We start from the raw sequence: 23076 nt of genomic DNA on the forward strand, positions 1-23076 counted from the left end.
ATATGTGTGACTTTACATTTACCTACATTAAATTTCATCTGCCATTTATCCGCCTTCATTTGGATTTTGTTTCGTTCTAACTGCATTGATTCTGCTGCCTAAACATTATCAACCCGTCCCCCCAATTTTGTGGCATCGGCAAACTTTACTAGATATTTGTTATGTGCTTATCCAAATCATTAATGTAAATAAAAATCAGCAGTAGCCCCAAAACTGATCCCTGCAGAACCCCACTGTTAACATCTTCTCGGTGTGAAACTGATCCTCTCACCATAACTTGTTATTTTCTGTTTTTGAGCCCATTCACACACCTTACCCTGAATCCCTACCTCCTATAATTTGATTATTAACCATTCATGGTTAGAAGCCTTCTGAAACTCCAAGTAAATGACATCAGCTGCTCTATTATTAACATAAATTTTAGCTGCCTCTTCAGAGAACTCCAGCATATTAGTAAAACATAATTTCCCCTTTCTGAACCCAAGCTGGTTTTCTGCTAACATGCCAGTTCTTATCAACTGCTTTTCCACCTCATTCTTTATTACTGTCTCCATTATCCTATCTACGTTACACGTTTAGTTTACTGGTCTATAGTTACCAGGGTCAGTGCGGTTACCCTTTTAACATACTGGGACAACATTAGCCCATTAGGGATTTCACCAGTCTTCGATGACTTTTGAAAAATACATGTTCGGGGTTTGTATATATTATCACAGACTTATAATCATATAACAATCACAGCACGGAAACAGGCCATTCCGGCCCTCCTAGTCCGTGCCGAACTCTTAATCTCACCTAGTCCCACCTACCCGCACTCAGCCCATAACCCTCCACTCCTTTCCTGTCCATATACCTATCCAATTTTACCTTAAATGACACAACTGAACTGGCCTCTACTACTTCTACAGGAAGCTCATTCCACACAGCTATCACTCTCTGAGTAAAGAAATACCCCCTCGTGTTTCCCTTAAACTTTTGCCCCCTAACTCTCAAATCATGTCCTCTCGTTTGAATCTCCCCTACTCTCAATGGAAACAGCCTATTCACGTCAACTCTATCTATCCCTCTCAACATTTTAAATACCTCGATCAAATCCCCCCTCAACCTTCTACGCTCCAATGAATAGAGACCTAACTTGTTCAACCTTTCTCTGTAACTTAAGTGCTGAAACCCAGGTAACATCCTAGTAAATCGTCTCTGCACTCTCTCTAATTTATTGATATCTTTCCTATAATTCGGTGACCAGAACTGTACACAATATTCCAAATTTGGCCTTACCAATGCCTTGTACAATTTTAACATTACATCCCAACTTCTGTACTCAATGCTCTGATTTATAAAGGCCAGCGTTCCAAAAGCCTTCTTCACCACCCTATCTACATGAGACTCCACCTTCAGGGAACTAGGCACTGTTATTCCTAGATCTCTCTGTTCCACTGCATTCCTCAATGCCCTACCATTTACCCTGTATGTTCTATTTGGATTATTCCTGCCAAAATGTAGAACCTCACACTTCTCAGCATTAAACTCCATCTGCCAACGTTCAGCCCATTCTTCTAACCGGCATAAATCTCCCTGCAAGCTTTGAAAACCCACCTCATTATCCACAACACCTCCTACCTTAGTATCATCGGCATACTTACTAATCCAATTTACCACCCCATCATCCAGATCATTTATGTATATTACAAACAACATTGGGCCCAAAACAGATCCCTGAGGCACCCCGCTAGTCACCGGCCTCCATCCCGATAAACAATTATCCACCACTACTCTCTGGCATCTCCCATCTAGCCACTGTTGAATCCATTTTATTACTCCAGCATTAATACCTAACGACTGAACCTTCTTAACTAACCTTCCATGTGGAACTTTGTCAAAGGCCTTGCTGAAGTCCATATAGACTACATCCACTGCCTTACCCTCGTCAACATTCCTCGTAACTTCTTCAAAAAATTCAATAAGGTTTGTCAAACATGACCTTCCACGCACAAATCCATGCTGGCTACTCCTAATCAGATCCTGTCTATCCAGATAATTATAAATACTATCTCTAAGAATACTTTCCATTAATTTACCCACCACTGATGTCAAACTGACAGGTCGATAATTGCTAGGCTTACTTCTAGAACCCTTTTTAAACAATGGAACCACATGAGCAATACGCCAATCCTCCGGCACAATCCCCGTTTCTAATGACATCTGAAAGATCTCCGTCAGAGCTCCTGCTATCTCTACACAAACTTCCCTCAAGGTCCTGGGGAATATCCTGTCAGGACTCGGAGATTTATCCACTTTTAAATTTCTTAAAAGCGCCAGTACTTCCACCTCTAATTGTTATAGGTTCCATAACTTCCTTACTTGTTTCCCACACCTTACACCATTCAATATCCTTCTCCTTAGTGAATACCAAAGAGAAGAAATCGTTCAAAATCTCTCCCATCTCCCTCGGCTCCACACATAGCTGACCACCCTGATTCTCTAAGGGACCAATTTTATCCCTCACTATCCTCTTGCTTTTAATATAACTGTAGAAACCTTTCGGATTTACTTCCACCTTATTTGCCAAACCAAACTCGTAACTTCTTTTAGCTTTTCTAATCTCTTTCTTAAGATTCCTTTTACATTCTTTATATTCCTCGAGCAATTCCTTTACTCTATGCTGCCTATATCTATTGTAGACATCCCTCTTTTTCCGAACCAAGTTTCTAATATCCCTTGAAAACCATGGCGCTTTCAAACCTTTAACCTTTCCTTTCAACCTAACAGGAACATAAAGATTCTGTACCCTCATAATTTCACCCTTAAATGACCTCCATTTCTCTATTACATCCTTCCCATAAAACAACTTGACCCAATCCACTCTCTCTAAATCCCTTCGCATCTCCTCAAAGTTAGCCTTTCTCCAATCAAAAATCTCAACGCTAGGTCCAGTCCTGTCCTTCTCCATAATTATATTGAAACTAATGCTATTGTGATCACTGGACCCGAAGTGCTCCCCAACACATACATCTGTCAGCTGACCTATCGCATTCCCTAACAGGAGATCCAACACTGCCCCATCTCTAGTCAGTACTTCTATGTATTGTTGCAAAAAACTATCCTGCACACATTTCACAAACTCTAAACCATCCAGCCCTTTTACAGAATGAGCTTCCCAATCTATGTGTGGAAATAACCCTTTAAAATACTCTTTAAATACCCTTGGTATTTAACTTCCAGCTTTTTCAGCTGAAGCAGGACCTCACTTTCCAAGATCTCTAAATCACTAAAGACCTTCAGAGAGTAGACACAAGATACATCATAATTTAGTTAAAACTGCACCACAATGAACTGATTCTGCAAAGAACTTGAGTGTCTCCTACAGCTGCAAGAAGAGGTTTGTGAATCCTTTGCAATTACCTGGTTTTCTGCATTAGTTACTCATAAAATGTGGTCTGATCTTCACCTAAGTCACCACAATAGACAAACTCAATCTGCCTAAACGAATAAAATGGTAACAATTGTAAATCTTTTTGTCAATACTGAGTACACCATTAAAACAATCTTAGTCTAGGTTTAAAAAAGTATGTGAACCTCTGGGGTAATGCCTTCCACAAAAGTTATTTGGAGTCAGGTGTTCCAATCAATAAGATGAGATTGGAGGTGTGGGTTGTAGAGGTGCCCTGCTCTATAAAAAAAGATACAAGGTCAAGTTACTGACAGACTCTACTCTTCTCAAGAAAGATCTCTTTATCTGCACCATGCCTTGATCAAAGTGACTTTTGGAGGACGTTAGAACAATTGTAGGGATGCATAAAGCTGGAAAAGGCTACAAAAGCATTTCTAAAGACCTGAGTGTTCATCAGTCCACAGTGAGAGAAATCATCTACAAATGGAGGAAATTCAGTACAATTGCTACTGCCCCTAGGAGTGGATGTCCTGCTAAGATCACACCAAGAGCACAACATGCAATGGTGAAGGTGAAAAAGACCCAAGAGTAACAGGAAAAAATCTGAAGAAATCCCTAGAAGTTGCTAAAGTCTATGTTCCTGTATCCACTATAAGAAAAACACTGAACAAGAATGGTGTTCATGGAACTACACCACAGAGGAAACCACTGCTCTCCAAAAAATATTGTTGCACATCTCAAGTTTGTAAAAGATCACCTGGATGTCCTGCAACACTTCTGGGACAATGTTCTCTGAACAGATGAGACAAAAGTTGAACTTTTTGGCAGAAATGAACACTGCTATGTTTGGAGGAAAAAGGGCACCAACACTAAAACCTCATCCTAACAGTGAAGCACGATGTAAGGAGCAGGGCCTGGACAGCTTGCAATCGTTGTGGGAACAAAAAAATTCAAAATTGTATCAAGACATTTTACAGGAGAATGTTAGGGTAGTGGTCCGTCATCTGAAGGTTAATCAAAGTTGGATAATGCAACAAGACAATGATCCGAAAAACAAGAGTAAATCAACAACAGAATGGTTTAAAAGTAAGAAAATTCATGTTTTGGAATGGCCAAGACAGAGTCCAGACCTTAACCCAAATGAGATGCTGTGACATGACCTGAAGAATGCTGTTCATGCAAGGAATCCCAGAAATATTGATGAACTGAAACAGTTTTAAATGGAGAAATAGTCTAAAATTCCTCTACACCGTTGTGCAAGTCTGATCAGCTGCTATAGGAAACATTTGGTGGAGGGTATCACTGCTAAAGGTGGTTCTACCAGTTATTAAATACAAAGGTTCACATACTTTTACCTGCCTGGACTGTGAATGATTAAACCAAATGTTCAATAAAGACATGAAAAGTACAATTCCTTGTGTGTTATTAGTTTACACAAATTGTGACCTGGATGAAGATCAGACCACACTTTATGAGTAATTAATGCAGAAAACCAGGTAATTGCAAAAGGTTCATAAACTTTTTCTTGCAACTGTAGATAAGGGCAAGTATTTTTAATAGCATACAAAGAATAACAAGCATATTGATAAAAACACTCAGAGAACCATATTAATTAAAATGGTTTCTGCTAATAGTTTTCTTGAAAAAGAACCTGAACAATGGAATTTAGTTATTATCTTGGATGAACTCTATTCTACTTGGAAAGGTATTCAAGTTCTTAACCAGCAACACCATCAACCATTTCTTTTATGTGGTAAATTTATAATTCAATTAAGATCATTATGACTGTGATTTTGTTGCAGCATCAACAAGCAGAATGCTGTGCATTTTTATCTGTTAACTAAGTATTGTTCTGAATTCTTATTGAAGGCTGCAATTATAATTTCTGTAAAATATGAAAGGAATTTTTTCTGATAAGCAGAGAGGGAAAATACTTACACGGAGAATTACAAGGGCACTCAGGATTGCTACTGCTGTGAACATAATTGCAGGAAAGAGCATGACCACTCCAGCACCAACATTATAAGAGAACATCCCAATGGCAACTATCCATCCACTGAAATTAGAAAACAGTGGTTTCATTATAATCGATCACCTTTATCATTGGCCCTTAATGCAGACATAAAAACATATGCTTTTTTGGCATTTTCTATTACAGTCACTTGAACAAACCAGAAAAGAAATTCATTCATCTGGTTAAAGGACAAATATTGACTAAGTCCAAGAGTATACACCACCTGCTCTGCTCTATACATGCCTTATGACTATATTAATTCCAAAAATGGCGCTTTTTTCATGCAGAAGATAACATCAGCAGCCTTAGTTATTGGTCACATTACTGGAGGCAGCAGCATCTCATTAATTTAGTTAATTTAACATAATGACTGATGACTGCTGGTGATTATTTTACTGATCAGTCTGCATTTGCTGGTGCCATTGCCCATTTCTTCAGAGAAGTGAGGAGAAAACAGCTCAGTTAACCACAATATAATCAAGTCAAATAATACCTTCACAACAGACTAAAAGTTTAAAATGCAAGCTACTTTCTCTCTGGGATAAAGAAAGACTTTCATGAGTCTTGATGAAGGGTCTTGGCCCGAAATGTTGACTGTTTATTCATTTCCATAGATGCTGCCTGATCTGCTGAGTTCCTCCAGCATTTTGTGTGTGTTGCTTTTGTGCATTGTGCAAAGATTTATTTTCACTGTTGGGAGTATTGTCTGGTAAGATTTTGCCACCTTGTGACAGATAGGAAGTACTACATGAACTTGCAGATCTACCCTCAGTGACCACTTTATTGGGTACACCTGCACATTAATGCAAGTATTTAATCAGCCAATCATGAGGCAGTAACTCAGTACATAAAAGCATGCAGACATGGTGAAGAAGTTCAGTTGTTGTTCAGACCAAACATCAGAATGGGAAAGAAATGTGATCTAAGTGACTTCGACTGTGGAATGACTGTTGGTGCCATTGAGGGTGGTTTGAGTATCTCAGAAACTGCTAATTCCCTGGGGTTTTCACACACAGCAATCTCTAGAGCAAGGGTTCCCAACCTGAGGTCCACGGATCCTCAGTTAATGATAGGGGTCCATGGCATAGAAAGTGTTTTTTAGTTTTATTATGATGCAGTGCAGAATGAGCATTCTGGCCCTTCACGCCATGCCACTCAGCAATCCTCCTAATTTAATTCTTGCCTAATCACAGGACAATTTACATTGACCAATTAACCTACCAACGGCAGCAGGAAATGAACCCGGTCGCCTGTACTGCAAAGTATCGTGCTAATCACTACATTGCCATGATTAAGGTTGGGAACCCCTGCACTAGAATTTTTTTTAAAAAATCCAGCGAGAGGCAGTTCTGTGGGTGAAAATGCCTTGATTTTGAGAGAGGTCAGAGGAGAATGGCCAGACTGGTTCAAGCCAACAGAAAGGCAACAGTAACTCAAATAACCATGTGTTACAACAGTGTTGTGCAGAAGAGCATCTCTGAATGCACTACACATCAAACCTTGAAGTAAATGGGGTAAAGCAACAGAAGACCACACGAAGTTCTACTTCTGTACCTCATAAAGTGGCTACAAAATGTATGTATACAACATATCACAATGAACAAAGATAAACTAAAACATTATATAAGAAGTGGAAAATAGTTTCTAAGGTTGTTATACTCACCAGGCACCCCACCCTCTGAAACCAATCGCTTGCAAAGTTACAAATATAATCTGAGCAGCAAAAATGAAGAAGAATGCCATGAAGTTAAAGGAACTATCAGATCTGTTGGGGAAAAAGAATTACAAGCTTTAAATATAAATCTGGGGAACCACATCAATCAACTAAAATTATTTTCATCTTTATGCAAGTATTTACCTAAATGCTTTATAAACTGGACGAAACCAACAGACATACGAACTGGGGCTGAAAAGAACGAGCCAGAGTATGGCCAGGCCAAAATTGATAGCACTATCTCCAGCTATCAGCCAAGCCAAGCAACCCACCAAATTCACTGCCAGGGTCACGCTGTAAACTGAAAACAAAGAAAAGTTTAGTTAGGACTGTTCAGTGATCAATAAGTACAATGGATTTTCTGCAAAGCAAAAACTCTTTAATGGAAAGAGGATGTCACTATCCAAATGTCTTTTTTGGCAAAACCTGTAGCTACTGCCCAGGGAGAAAACAGCACTACGTTAAATGCATTTTCTCTTGTGCTCTGCCATTTGATTGCTAATTACTGTTCGCTCTTGTGCCCTCTTGTTGTGGTGTCGCCTGTGGCAGACGCTGGAGGCTGTGTGGGAGAGAGCAGAGGCTTCTGTAGACGCGTTGGAATCCGTTCAGGATTGGGGGCTGCCCTCCAGTGTTTACTTTGTGGAAAACAAGCTGGATTGCATTCGTCTGGGGTTTCACTGGCATTTATATACAATAAGTGTTATGTGCCATGTACTATTACTGTTGGTACAGTGTTTTGCACCTTGACCACAGAGGAATGCTGTTTTGTTGGGCTGTTTTATGTATATGATTGAATGACAATTAAACAAACTAATGTTTGTTCATTGCAAATACTATCGCAGATCTATTATTTGTATATTGTATATTTTGGGTCAGCCACATTGTGTTCCAGTAAACCCACCACACTTCATGTTTGAATGGGGCAGGGACAAATCATCCCAGATCTTCAGCAATGAGGGACTTATGCAACAGTTATCGTAGTGATCTAACATGTGCCAATAACTACCTGCTCACCTAACCAGCTTGTAATAAAGGTTTTTAAATATCTGGAAGCACAGTATATACAGGTCTACACATTATATAATAATTACGATAGCATTTATCAGCAATTGGATCTAATTAATTTGGTATACCAAATCAACTTAAAACGCCTAGACAAGAACAGACCATTAATAATTAACTTGTTTAATACACACAATTTTTAGATTCAAGTAACATTAGAATCAGAATTAATATCACTGGCATATGTCGTGAAATGTATTAACTTTAAGGTAGCAGTACAATGAAACACATGACAAATAGAGAAAAAAATCTGAGTTGCATTAAGTGTGTGTGTATATATAATACACACACACATATTATATATATATAACTATTAAAGTTAAAATTAGTGCAAAAAAAAGTTTTAAAAAAGTGAAGTAGTGTTCATGGGTTCAACATCCATTTAGAAATTGGATGGTGGGGGGACGGGGTCAGGTGGGGAGGGGGGATTGAAGAAGCTGTTCCTGAATCACCGAGAGCATGCCTTCAGGCTTCTCCCTCCCGATGATAACAGTGTGAAGAGGGCATATCCTGGGTAGTGGGGATCCTTAATGATGGACGCCACCTTCCTAAGGCACTGCTCCTCAAAGATGTCTTGGATACTACGGAGGCTGGTACCAAGCTGACTAATTTTACAAGTTTCTGTGGCTTATTTTGATATTGTGCAGATGCCCCCACCGCCATACCATAACTATAACTCCACCTCGGATGGTGCCAAAGGTGGAGGGGTTAACAACCCATCCCATAAAAACCAAGCTACAGAAACACTAACAGAGGCTCGGGAGACCTCATTCCTGGGAGAGCAGTGACTTTCACATAGAAGACATACGATGGTTATACCTGGGAACGGCTTGAAAGACTGGCCCTGGGCAGAGGACTCTGACGAGCTGAAGAACATAACTCTATTTTGAAAACTAGTTAGCAAAACTGATTTTTATTTTAGTAGATTTTGTTTATTGGCAAGCTACTTTAGTGATCCTTAGAGCAGGACAGTGAGCAAAGTTATACATCAACGGTCATATTGAAGGGGAAGCAGGAGCACAAATCAGAGTGGTAAATGTGCTCTGATATTGTTAAACCCCAACACCCTTCCCAACCACAACATCAAGGCAGATGAGGTGCGTTTTGTGTTTGATAGAGCTATACAAAATTATGAGGGGTAGAGTAACCGAGATTGGGTAACACTAGGACTAGAAGTGTTCGATTAAAGGTGAAGGGTGAAATATTTAAGGGAAACCTCTTCAGTCAGAAGTTGGCATGAGTGTGGAAGGAGCTGCTAGTGGAAATGGTGGATGCAGGTTTGATGGCAATATTTAAGAGAAGTTGGGATAAATACATGGATGGGAGGGGTCTGGAGCAATGGGACTAGATAGAATACCAGTAATCATGGACTAGATGGGCTGAAGGACCTGTTTCTAGCCCATCTAGTCCATGCTGAACTAAAGTGCTGTATAATTCTGTGTGAAATTGTGCAGCAAATGAAGTTCTATATTTCCAATACTGCTAATGGCAAGGTGTGGTGGGGTTGATTTCTATCAACCAGATTACAAAAGTAGGGTGGAATCTCTTCTCCAGCAGTTCAACATGGGAGCCCTAAATAATGCTGTTAATCAAGAAATTTGAATGTGACTAATTAATAAAATATACAGATTTTAAAACATCCATCCTGATCCTACTGAATCATTTGGGTTCCTCCCAACTTCCCTTATCCAACTCTATCAGCATAGCCATCGACTCTCCTATATTCTAATCTAACTACCCCTGAAATGCACTGACATCCCTGCTTCAACCACTCTGCGGCTGCTAGTTTCACACTTCCAGCTTTCTTGCAATGGTTTCTTGTTAATCCCTACTTAATTTCTGCAGCAGTTCGCTATATTTTTTGGCTTTAGTTTTGCTGTTCCTTACAACTGAAAACACACTTCCCAAAGTCTTATAGTATTAACTTCCTTTCATCCGACAGGATAGGAGTGTTTTCAACAAAGGAAATGTACAAAAAAAGGGAAAGATTTCTTTTTAAGAGGTTTCTACCGAAAATACAGTAAATTACCACAGATAAACATTTAAACCTCATTCAATTATTTTCCTGCTATATCACATGTATTAACAAAAGTGCTGGTTGTCACAAAGTTTACTTTGCAGACTTCACTGACTGGTTTTGCTATCTCTTTGTCAAAACCTAGGTGGGATTTCCAAAGCACTCCAAATTTGACATTGATAGATTGGTATCTTGTGTTTAATAAGCTTAAAATTAACAAGTCTGTTTCATTATTAAAAATACTATCCTTATTTTCCCAAATATCTATGTAGCCTTGGTTCCTCCCTTTCTTTGTAAACTTCTCTATTCAGACCAGTCTCAGAGATTTCACTTGTTCTGCAAAATTGACCTGCTAAATATTTTTAATAGCTCCACCAATAACGTTCGTTTCTTTCCTTCTGTCACCTTGGCCCTAAACTCTGGACTACATTGATCCAAAGTCTCTAGACTTCTCTACTTCTTCTCTCCTAAATAAAAGTTATTCTTAAAACTCAGTACTTTATTCAGTAGACTCAGTCAGCTCCAAGTAGACTCAACCAAGATTCAAAGTACAAAGTACATATATATCCAGTGATACAACCTGGAGATTCACCTTCCCACAGACAGTCATGAAACTACACCATAGAACCCATACAAAGAAAACAGCAAACGTCCAGCACGCAAAAAGAAATCGCACGAACAGCAAAAAATTAGCAACTAACACAAGGAATATTAAACATCAAACCACAGAGTCCTTGAAACAGTCTAGGAATCTTGCTTTAGTAGTACAGTACTGTGCAAAAGTTTTAGGCACAGACAGTTGCAAGAAAAAGTTTGTGAACCATTTGCAATTACCTGGTTTTCATTAATTACTCATAAAATGTGGTCTGATCTTCAACTAAGCTGCAATAATAAACTTACACAATCTGCCTAAATTAACAACACACAATCAATTGTACTTTTTGGCAATACTAAGTACACCATTTAAACAATCTCACTCTAGTTCAAAAAAAGTATGTGAACCTCTGGGGTAATGCCATCTATAAAAGCTATGAGATGACATTGGAGGTGTGGGTTGTAGAGGTGCCCTGCCCTATAAAAAAGACACACAAAGTCAGGTTACTGACAGAACCTGCTCTTCCCAGGAAAGATCTATTTATATGCACCAGGCCTCAATGAAAAAACTTTCAAACGACCTTAGAAAAAAAATTGTAGGGATGCATGAAGCTGGACAAGTCAATAATCTGAAATACAAGAGTAAATCAACAACAGAACGGTTTAAAAAGAAGAAAATTTGTATTTTGGAATGGCCAAGCCAGAGCCCAGACTTTAACCCAATTGAGATGCTGTGGCATGACCTGAAGAGGGCTGTTCATGCAAGATATCCCAGAAATATTGATGAACTAAAACGGTTTTGTATGTTGGAATGGAGAACTAAAATTCCTCCTTGTCGTAGTGCTAGTCTGATCAGCAGCAACATGAAATGCTTGGTGGAAGTTACTGCTGCTAAAGGAGGTTCTACTAGTTATTAAATACAAGGGTTCACATACTTTTTCCAGCCTGGACTGTGAATGATTAAACAATGTGTTCAATAAAGACAAACACAATCTGCCTAAACTAATAAAATTGTTTGTGTGTTATTAGTTTAGGCAGATTGTGATCATCTACTATGGGGACTTAGATGAAGATCAGACCACATTTTATGTGTAATTAATGCAGAAAACCAGGTAATTGCAAAGGGTTCACAAACTGTACATAGCTAGGGAATCTACGACTTTAGAACAGTACTGTATTTGTCAATATGGAGCGGTGAGCAAGTTTGTAAATCTGTCAGGAACAAAGAATGTCAGAAATGGTGAGGGTGGAGTGCCACAGGATGGGTGTGGGACAGGTAGCAGAGAAGGAGTGCCAGGGCAGGTGGGGAATGGCATGGGTGCAGACACACCCAGCCCTGAGAAATCAGGCAAGATCATTTGATTCCAAACAATTAGTTTTTTGATAATTACAGAATGTCTCTCTGGTACTTCCCTCTCCCTACCCCTTTCCCAGTCTCAGTCCATAATAGAAACCCATTTATCTTCACTCACCTATGTCTTGAAATTTGTTTCTTTTAGCAGCAGTGGTACAGTGCAATACGTAAAATTACTACAGTAAAATGCAAAAATCTTCGCTGTACAGTACACACATAAATGAGTACATGTGAATTCTCAACTCTAACTTCTTTGCAGCAAGTTAATCTCCTGTATTAGAAACCAGTCAGTGAATGTGATTAAAGAATCTAATAGGCATAAACATCATTCAAAAGCTATATTAACAATATTAACAAACTGATAGAAATGTTATAAAACAAAATTTGACTCCATGTAAAACAGGTGACCAAAATCTTCAGAATTAGATTTACTATCACCATCTTATATGATGTGAAACTTACTCTTGCAAGCAGAAGAAGTGCAACACCTGCCCCTACACCTCTTCCCTCACTACCATTCAGGGCCTCAAACAGTCCTTCCAGGTGAGGCGACACTTTACCGGTGAATCTGTTGGGGTCATATACTGTGGCCGGTGCTCCCAGTGTGGCCTCCTGCATATTGGTGAGACTCAAGTAGATTGAGAGACCTTTTCGCTGAGCACTTACACTCCATCCGCCAGAGGAAATGGGATCTCCGAGTGGTCATCCATCTTAATTCCACTTCCCATTCTGATACGTCAATCCACGGCCTCCTCTACTGTCGCGATGAGGCTACACTCAGGTTGGAGGAACAACACCTTATATTCCGTCTGGGTAGCCTCCAACCTGATAGCATGAACATCGATTTCTTGAACTTCTGGTAGTGAACCCCCCACCCTGCCCTCTCTCACCTTATCTCCTTGCCTGCCCATCACCTCCCTCTGGTGCTCCTCCCCACTTTTTCTTTCTTCCATGGCCTTCTGTTCTCTCCTGATCCTATTACCCCTTCTCCAGCCCTGTGTCTCTTTCACCAGTCAACTTCTCAACTCTTTACTTCATCCCTCCCCCTCCTGGTTTCACCTATCACCTTGTGTTTTTCTCTCCACTCCCCCACATTTTAAATCTACTGCTCATCTTTTTTTCTCCAGTCCTGCTGAAGGGTTTCGGCTTGAAACATCAACTGTTCTTTTTTCCATTGATGCTGTCTGGCCTGCTGAGTTCCAGCATTTTGAGTGTGTTCATGTGAAATTTGTTTTGCGACAGAAGGAGAGTGCAAAGACTTAAAATTACTATAAATGATAAAATTAATTGTGCAAGAATGAACAATAGTAAGGTTCCATTTAAAGCAATAAATGGATTTATTCACATGAACATGAGCGCTACAAAATTAATTCTTCTATTTTTCCCCTCTTTTTCCCCCCACTGGTAAATAATTACAATCTAAAAAATGATAAATTCTATTAAAACAGATTCCAGATATGAAAACTATAGGAAAAAGAAACTTGCTAATAAAATTTTGTATTCTTTGCATTGGTTATAAAGATTACCCAGGAAGCACAAATATACGTTTTAGAAACAAAATAGATCAACTCACGGATCCATAAATGATAAATTCTCCTGACAAGAAGGCAGTGCTGTGGTGGAATTTCCTCTTCAAAGTTTTGATAGAAGCAAGGCTTCAAACGAATAAACTTTGGTAGTGGGGGAAAATTGTTCACTCTTTCTGAAAACAGAAAAGACTTGATAGTATTAAAGACATCAAACATTCTTTTTTTAGTTTCTGCACAGCATTAAATCTTGCTGTGTATTGGAAAGCAGCTATACAGAAGTAAAATACAAGATCATAAGACATAGGATCAGAATTCAGCCATTTAGCCCAACAAGAGAAGAAAAAACAAAGGAGGGTTTAAAATTGATCAGTGGAGTGAGGCTGCCCCTACCAATCTAACCAATTTTTACAGGAGCACCATTGAGTGTATCCTAACCAGTTGTATCACCATCTGGTATGGGAATTACAAAGCATCTGACCACAAGACCCTGCAAAGATTGCGAGGATTGCTGAGATTTTCATCAGAGTCTGTCTTCCACCCACCTGAGATATTTACCAGGAGTGCTACATACGCAGGGCCCTTAGCATTGTCAATGATGCCTCCCATCAACCCAACAATCTCTTTGACCCCTTATTATCAGGCAGGAAGTACTTTAACATTAGGACAAGAACTAGTAGGATGAGAAGTAGCTTCCCCCCCCACCCCAGGCCGTAAGAGTACTGAACTCCCTGCCACCACCCAGGTCTCATCACGTATGAAGCAGCAGTAGTGTTATACTATTCCTTTTTCAACTTATGCATCTTATTATTAAGTTATTTGTGGTTATATTACATTACATGTTGTGTTTGAATTATATCTACTGTGTTGGGCACTTTGGTCTGGAGGAATGAGGAATGTTTCACTGAAGACAGATGAAATGATAATAAACGATGTTATATTATATTAAAATTTACTTCCATCTCTAAATTACTTATTTTTTGAAACTCCTTCCAACATTTTGACTTTTTTAAACTGTTAACTTAAATGTCAGGTAGATCTGCTCTTAACAAAAGTAATGTAATGTTAGAGTAAACTGATTATTCCTTCCATCTACAGAAAGGCCATTACGACTAGGTTAAAGCAGAGCTTGATACGTTTTTGATTAACAAGGGCATCAAAGGTTATGGGGAGAAAGCAGGAGAATAAAGAGAGGAAATAAATCAGCCATGGTGGAGTGGCAGAGAAGACTCAATGGGCTGAATGGCCTAATCCTACTCCTTTGCCTGATAGTATTATGGACTACTAGCAAGTTAAGTCTTTTAATCTTAAAAGAGAAATGTTCTGGTCGGAGATGTAAATACTTTGTTTTAGCCCATGCTTTGTAAATGGCTAGGTATTAATACATTTGACTATTTACATAATAATAGGAAGAACATTTTAGAAAGACTGGAACTTACCAGTCATCTCTTTAGGTGTATGTAGTTTTGATTACTTTATCTGCTGATTCTTGAAAACAATATCTCTGTTAAAAACTGAAAACAGAAACAATTAGAAAGCAAAGGTGAATAATACCCACCTCAGTACTTTTTTATCAAAGTATCTGAATGCACAAATGATTGAAAATATGGATTTTCAAAGACGGTTGAGATTTAATGCTGAAATTAAATAGAACCATTTGCTTAAGAGATAGGAAATGAATATATTCTTGATCTTAGATCAAAGGAAAGAAAGAATCAGAGAACCTTCATTGTTCTCCTGCTACTTCCAACAGCTGGTCAAGGCTACCTTGCAAAAAAAAAGCACCATGTTAACTATCCCTAATTAGGCCCTGTCTACTCAAAGTTATAATCCATTCCCTTAGAAAACCTTCTAATAATTTATCCACGACTCAAGTCATTGCAAATACTACCATTACACATGATTTCTGTTATTTCCTAATTAAGATAAGCAACGGAAACATTTGTTTGGATACTTAGAAACTTCAGTAACTGCCAATTTTAATTATACATAGCAAACGGTTCTCCATTTAGATTCAAGTATCTGCCACATATTGAAGACATTCCAAATCTCAAAAGGAACTTGTCTCATTTTTACATTTTGACTCAAGATGCTTCTGTTCTTATATTGAAAATTTTCCACAGCTCTACAACACAAAAGGCAGTTCAAAAATAAATGGACAAGCAATATTCATACAAATAAATAAATTTCTGATAATTTTCTCAAATTTCTGGTATAGTAAGCTCTCATACTAGAAGTTAAATGAGACAACTATATATCGGCTTCAAAAGGCTTTATCTTCATCATCAAACGATGATTGGTGATCATGTTCTTCCATCTGTCTTTAAGACTATGATTACTTTTGGCAAATTTTTCTACCATTGCCCTCTTCTGGGCAGTGTCTTTGCAAGATGGGAGACCCCAGCCATCATCACTAATCTTCACAGATTGTCTGCCTGGAGTTAGTAGTTGCATAACCAGGACTTGTGATCTGCACTGGCTGCTCATACAACCACCCACCACCTGCTCCCATCGCTTCACGTGACCCTGACTGGGGGTTTAAGCAGGTGTACACCTGCCCAAGGGTGACCTGCAGACTGAAGGGAAGGAGTGCCTTACACCTCTTTCGGTAGGGATGTATCTCCACCTCACTTTATTTAAGCAACCTTTTTTCTACTAAACACAAAATTAATATAATTTTAAGGTATCTGCTTCTTGCAATCTGCTGTGATCAGAGTGGTGCCTGCAGAATGTGGCTCATCAGTCAGATAAACCATCTGTTCATCTATCATGCTATATTTCAAAGAAAATAAATAAAAGATTGCATTCATGTACATCCTTAATTTAGATGTACAAGATCACAACCCATGAAGCTTTGTAATCCACATTAGTTAAATTCAGTCTTTTAAATAGCATACCAAGCAGTCTATTTCAAGGAATTCCACAGATTCACCTTCTCTGGCTAAAGAAATTCCTCATCTCCATTCTAAATGGACGCCCCTCTAGTCTGAGGCTGTGTCTTCTGGTCCTAGACTCTCCCACCACAGGAAACATCTTTTCCACATCCACTCTACTGATCTATTGAGGCCTTTCAACGTTCAATAGGTTTGAGATTCGGATCAGAAAAAAGGAAGCATACTGTATGTCAGATAAAGGCAGCTGGACTACACTTAAGGATCAAAACAGAAGGGCAAAAAGAGGCCATGACATACCCTTGACTGTTAAGATAAAGAAAAATCTGTAAAAATTCTATAACTATAGAGTAAATGTGTATTTAGGGACACAGTAACCCCGTTAAAGACCTACTCTAATTAGCTTCAACAGGGCCCTGACGAAGGGCCTCAGCCTGAAACTTCAACTGCTTATAACTTTTCATAGATGCTACTTTACCTGCTGAGTTCTTTTCGTATTTTGTGTTACTTCAAAAGTCTATTGACTTGCCATTTGTGCTTGAATCCCTTTATGGCTTTTCCCCCCATATAACTTCAATAACTTCATAGCCCTATCTGAATTCGCTATCCTGTCCTCAAAAAGACACCACTTTGACTAAGACTTTAGTCACCATTAAACCTTATTTGATTTTTGTCATTGTTATATGCCTAGAAATTGTTTTTTTTTAACTTAAAAGTATGATAGAAATGTTGTTTGCTGATGCCTCCACCTATTTTGGAGGTTCAGATTTCTAAAGAAATGTTGAAATTGACAAAGACCGCCAATTATCGTTCTGTGGTTAGAGTGATAATGCATCTGTGACTCGCTGTAAAGCTAATGCACATTATCTACACTCTGGTATCACACTGCAGCCACGTAATCAGACTTTTGCAAATTGCTTCCACTTATCATTTGTGCGTCAGGTTATCAGATCAATTCCTTTTTTTTATATAAGATGACATTAGATAAACCCACAGATATTTTAATCAAGTAATATTTTGGGTTTAATCTTAAAATTCATACCTCTGTACTAAAAGCTTAAAAATCGCATTCATTGTTAAATCAGCCCAACCAGTACAAATTTTATGAAGCTAAAGCATAATAGGACAATTTTCAAAGATTGCTATAAATAGAACATAGACCAGTACCACACAGAAACAAGCCATTCGGATCCACAATGTTATGCTGAACCAGCTAAAATGCAAATCAAAAACACCCTAACACATCCCTCCTAGCTACACCATGTCCGTATCCCTCTACCTTCCTTACATCCATGTGCCTATTCAAATGTCTCTTAAAAGCCTCTAATGTATTCACCTCTACTACTATTCCAAGCAGTGCATTCCAGGCATCCACCACTCAGAGTAAAAAAACTTACCCCCCCCACATCTCTTTTTAACCTACCCCCTCTCACCTTCAATGCATGCCCTCTGGTATTAGATATTTCAACCCTGGGAAACAGATATTCCCTGTCTACTCTATCTAGGCTCATCATAATCTTATAAACTTCTCAGATCTCCCCTCAGCCTCTTCCGCTCCAGAGAAAACAAACCAAATTTATCCAGCCTCACATGATAGCACATGCTCTCTAAACCAAGCAGCATCCTGGTGAACCTCTTCTGCACCTTCTCCAAAGCCTCAACATCCTTCTATAGTGGGGAGACCAGGACTGTATGCAATACTCCAGGTGTGACCTAATCAGAGTTGTATAAAGTTGCAACATAACCTCTTGACTTTTGAACTCAATGCCTCAACTAATAAAAGCAAGCATTCCATCAGCCTTCTTAGCCACCTTATCAATCAGTGTAGCCACTTTCAAGGAGCTATGTACTTGGATTTCAAGATCTTTCTACTCAGCAAAACTGTAAAGTTCATGCCCTAACAGTGTACTGTCTCCTTGCATTTTCCCTATCAAGGTCCAAATGATATAAAGTTTCACTGGTACAGTGAAAATTTGTGTACACAGGATCACAAGAGGTTGCAGAAAGTTGTAAACTTAGCCAGCTCCATCACAGGCACAACCTTCCTCACAATGGAGGACACCTTCAAGAGGAGATGCCTCAAGAAGGCAACATTCATTGTTAAGGACCCTCGCCATCTGCGACATGGCTCTTTCTCATTACTATCATCAGGGAGCAGGTACAGGAACCTGAAGACTCACATTACGTGGTTCTTTCCCTCTGTCATCAAACTTCAGAACTGTCCTCAGTTACTTTCAGTATTATCTGACTCGTTTAATTACGGCAAATTGCCACCCTCTTTCAATGAGGCATCTATTATTCTTCTTTTAAAAAAGGGCAAAGACCCAACAGAGTGTTCCTCGTACAGGCCGATCTCTCTGCTCAATGTTGATGTAAAGATCTTAGCTAAAGTGTTGGCTCATAGATTAGAAACCATTATTCCCTCCATTATCTCTGATGACCAAACAGGCTTTATTAAAAACCGTCTCCCTTTTTTTAACATTCGGCGTCTATTTAATATTTTATACTCAGTTCCAACTGGGACTCCTGAATGTGTTATCTCCCTTGATGCGGAGAAAGCATTTGATCGTATAGAGTGGAACTACCTTTTTGCAGTCTTAGAAAAATTTGACCTCGGCCAAAGTTTCATCTCTTGGATCCAATTGCTGTACCTGTGTCCTACTGCTTCTGTTCTAACTAATTTTCAGAAATCCCAAGTATTTAATCTCAAACGTGGCACCCGTCAGGGATGCCCCTTAAGTCCCTTTCTCTTTGATTTGGCTATAGAACCTCTGGCGATAGCATTTCGAAATTGTCCTGAATTGACCGGGATTTGGAGAGGGGGTGTTGAGCATAAAGTTTCTCTCTATGCTGATGACTTATTACTCTTTCTCTCAAATCCGTCTACATCCTTACCTCTAATGTTTTCACTTCTTGACCAGTTTAGCCAGATCTCTGGCTATAAACTCAACTTACATAAGAGTGAACTTTTCCCAATTAATAAAGAAGCACAAGAACTAATATTTCGTTATCTCTCTTTTAAAGTAGTCCATAATCAATTTACTTATCTTGGAATTACAGTCACAAGGAAGTTTAAAGATCTCTTTCGTGAAAACTTTGTCAATCTTTTGTATGCTATAAAACAGAGTCTGGTACAATGGTCACCTCTATCTATGTCCTTGGTAGGTCGTATTAATGTTGTTAAAATGTATGTTCTCCCCAAATTTTTATACTTATTTCAATCTATCCCAATTGTTATTCCTAAATTTTTTTTGATTCCTTAGACTCTATTATTTTGTCATATCTGTGGCAGAATAAGCGCTCTAGAATTAATAAAATCCACCTCCAAAAATCTAAAAAAGAGGGTGGCATGGCTTTACCTAACTTTCGCTTATATTACTGGGCAGCTAATATACGTTGTGCTGCCTTCTGGTCTTTCTTCCACGGTCAACCTGAGTGCCCTAACTGGGTGGCAATGGAGTTGAGCTCCACTAAAGAATTATCTATATCTGCACTTCTTGGCTCTGCACTCCCTAGCAGTCTGCCCAGATCAATAGCTAATCCTCTGGTTAGACACACTTTGCGTATATGGGCTCAGTTCAGGAAATGCTATGGTTTCCAGGGGTTTTCCGTTTCTAGCCCTGTCGCACATAATCACCTTTTTTTACCTACTACGTATGATTCAGCATTCCATGTTTGGTACAGGAAGGGCATTAGACATTTTGAAGATCTCTTCATTGATAATCGCTTTGCTTCTTTTCAGCAGCTCTCTGTTAAGTTCAACCTGCCTAACGCTCACTTTTTCAGATATCTCCAAATCCGACACTTTACTGCTCCTTTAATTCCTAACTTTCCTGAAATGCCTGCGAATAATGCTATGGACCTATTTCTTTCCATTAATCCACTAGGTAAAGGTTTAATATCAATTATCCGAGATAAACTAGCAGCCTTACGACGGGCCCCTGTGGATAAAATTAAAATGGCCTGGGAGCAGGATTTAAATATCTCCTTATCCGAGGAGAGCTGGAACTCAGTTCTCAAATCGGTTAACTCAACCTCCCTTTGTGCTCGCCATTGCCTTTTACAGTTTAAGATTGTTCATAAAGCCCATATGTCTAAATCTAAACTATCTCGATTCTACCCTGGCATTAGTCCGCTCTGTGATAAATGCAAGAGGGGCATGGCCTCTCTCATCCATATGGACTGGTTCTGTCCTAGCTTGGAGAAATTCTGGAAAGATGTCTTCACTACATTATCGGGTATTCTGAATCAGCACCTGGAACCTAACCCCTTAATTGCTCTGCTCGGTTTTTGGGGCGAGACAGATTTATGTCTGGGTCCGACCAAATGCCGAATACTATCCTTTGCCTCTCTCCTGGCGAGACGCTTGATCCTCCTTAGATGGAGAGATGTTGTCCCGCCTACTCATGCGCAATGGCTTAACGATATTATGGCCTGCTTGGACCTCGAAAAAATTCATTATTCAGTTCTTAATTCGGATCTAAAGTTCCATAAGGTCTGGGGACCTTTTATCGAGTACTTTCATAACCTTCCTCTTGACTAGGGTTTTTTTTTCTTTTTTTTCTCTTCTTTTCGGTCCCTTGCTTTCAGCTCCCTTTTTTTTTCTGGTAGTAGGCATTATTATCCTCTGCTGCTAAGTGTATTCACAGTCTGGGAGTTTGACTGTCTGGACTTATACTCTTTATATTGTGTGGTGGTTGGTCTGGAGTTGTTTTTTTCTTGTGTTGTGGGGCTTGGGGAGGACACTAAGCTCACTTATCTTTAATTTAGGTGCTTTTTTGTTAAATTCTCTTCCTTTGTAGCATATTGTTATTGTATGCTTAATCTTGCACTGTATTAATGCTCCTCATTGGGATTTGGGGTTTTTAATTTTGTAAAATGTTTTGAAAAACTAATAATTTTTTTTTTAAAAAAACAAAAAACTTCAGAACTGTCCATGAATGCTAACTTGTTATTTCTTTTACTTTGCACTATTTTGTAATTTATAGTAATTTTGTCTTTGCATGTACCACAGGTCATACAACAGTGACAATAATTCTGATTCTGATCCATACATTTCAGTCCAGTGTTTCTAAGAGAATGCAGATAAATGAAAGGACCAAGAGGGCAAAAGAACAACACAGAAGTAAGAGATATCGATCACTCCCCAGGGATGTCAGTTCAGATCTACAGTCAAGCCAATTTTAAATCACAATGCACAAAAAAGCACTGAACAACTAATTTTTGGAACTGTAATATTTTATGATATAACATTGATATTTCTGAAGCATATTTATTGTGTATAACTCGAATCAAGAATGAAAGAAAGTTGTTATATTTAAAAAGAGATTTAATAGACTGCAAATTATAAAGGATTTATAATTGAAAACTTGCTTTCTTTGCTAGCTGTCATTTAAGGTAATGTCCCTTATTTGTAAGGTCCTGATTGTAACAATCAGAACAGAGAGGTTAACAAAATTCAATAGCTGAAATGCTTCAACAATCAAACAACTGTGTTTGGAGAAGACTTGAACATCAAAAATAGTGAGCATCAGCTGATCCACACTGTCCACACCTTTTATACTTAAAACAGAAAATACAAGTTCTGATGGAAGCTCATCATTGTAAATCACTGCAAAAGCAATGTCAAGTTCTTTGTCAAATGCTCTATCTGATATTCTATTCCATATACCATTGGGTCTGATTAAGCAAAGGTTACAAGGCAGGCTCCTGAGTGAAACAGAAACTAGACAATGAAAGTGGCACACTGTCTTCGTTGTTGGAAAAAACCTGTCATCTTCATATTGCTAAATGTTGGCTGTGGCCCAGATCCCAACTCCTACACTGCTGCTGTCACCCATCTTACCTCAAGATGAAATAATGTACTGTTTTACAGAACTGTGTTTTGAAAGTCATTCTGTAAGTATGTATAAGATAGGAAACAGAATTCAGTGTGTGAGGGCAGCCTTGGTGAGCAGCCGTATCAAGCTATGCAGCAATAAGCCAAGATTAACTAAAAACACTGCAAGAACAATGTATAGCATCTGGAACACAAACAAACTGGGAGGCCTCAATTTTGCAACTCATTAATTAGTTTTACAACAGCTAGCCATAGCATAATACTGCCTGGGAAGGTCAAATATTGGTAGACCATATTGGTTCAAACTTTCCGTTCACAAGAGTGATGATGAACCTCTGTTTGCTTGTCACTTCAACTTTCCATTCCCAACCCACTATGATTTCTGTTCTGGGACATCTAAACAGTTCCAATGAACTTGAAGAACATCAAAGTTCAAAGTAAACTTATTATCAAAGTACATATATAATCAGCATATACTATCCTGAGATTCTTTTCCTTGTGGGCTATTCACAGTAAATACAAAGAAACACAATAGAATCAATGAAAAACCACACAAAACAAGACTGACAATCAGTGTGCAAAAGACAACAAACTCTGCAAATACAAAAATAATAAATAAATAAGCAATAAATATCAAGAACACGAGATGAAAAGTCCTTGAAAATCAGTCTATA

The 23076-nt window shown here is 38.7% G+C and overlaps 1 protein-coding gene across 2 annotated transcripts in view; it reads right to left on the reverse strand.

The window, feature by feature from the left end:
* scamp4 (secretory carrier membrane protein 4) overlaps positions 1–23076 on the reverse strand; it is a 36594-nt gene that overhangs the window by 7803 nt on the left and 5715 nt on the right. For both annotated transcript variants that reach the window (XM_073068221.1, XM_073068223.1), the window contains exons 2-6: positions 15112–15186; positions 13720–13848; positions 7264–7420; positions 7069–7170; positions 5330–5447 (exon numbers count right to left, since the gene is read on the reverse strand). In XM_073068221.1, coding sequence (XP_072924322.1) covers positions 5330–5447; positions 7069–7170; positions 7264–7420; positions 13720–13848; positions 15112–15118 — 513 coding nt within the window. In that variant the 5' untranslated portion in view covers positions 15119–15186. The remainder of the gene's footprint in view (positions 1–5329; positions 5448–7068; positions 7171–7263; positions 7421–13719; positions 13849–15111; positions 15187–23076) is intronic.

The sequence above is a fragment of the Hemitrygon akajei genome, chromosome 16 (assembly GCF_048418815.1).
Source record: "Hemitrygon akajei chromosome 16, sHemAka1.3, whole genome shotgun sequence".
NCBI lineage: Eukaryota > Metazoa > Chordata > Chondrichthyes > Myliobatiformes > Dasyatidae > Hemitrygon > Hemitrygon akajei.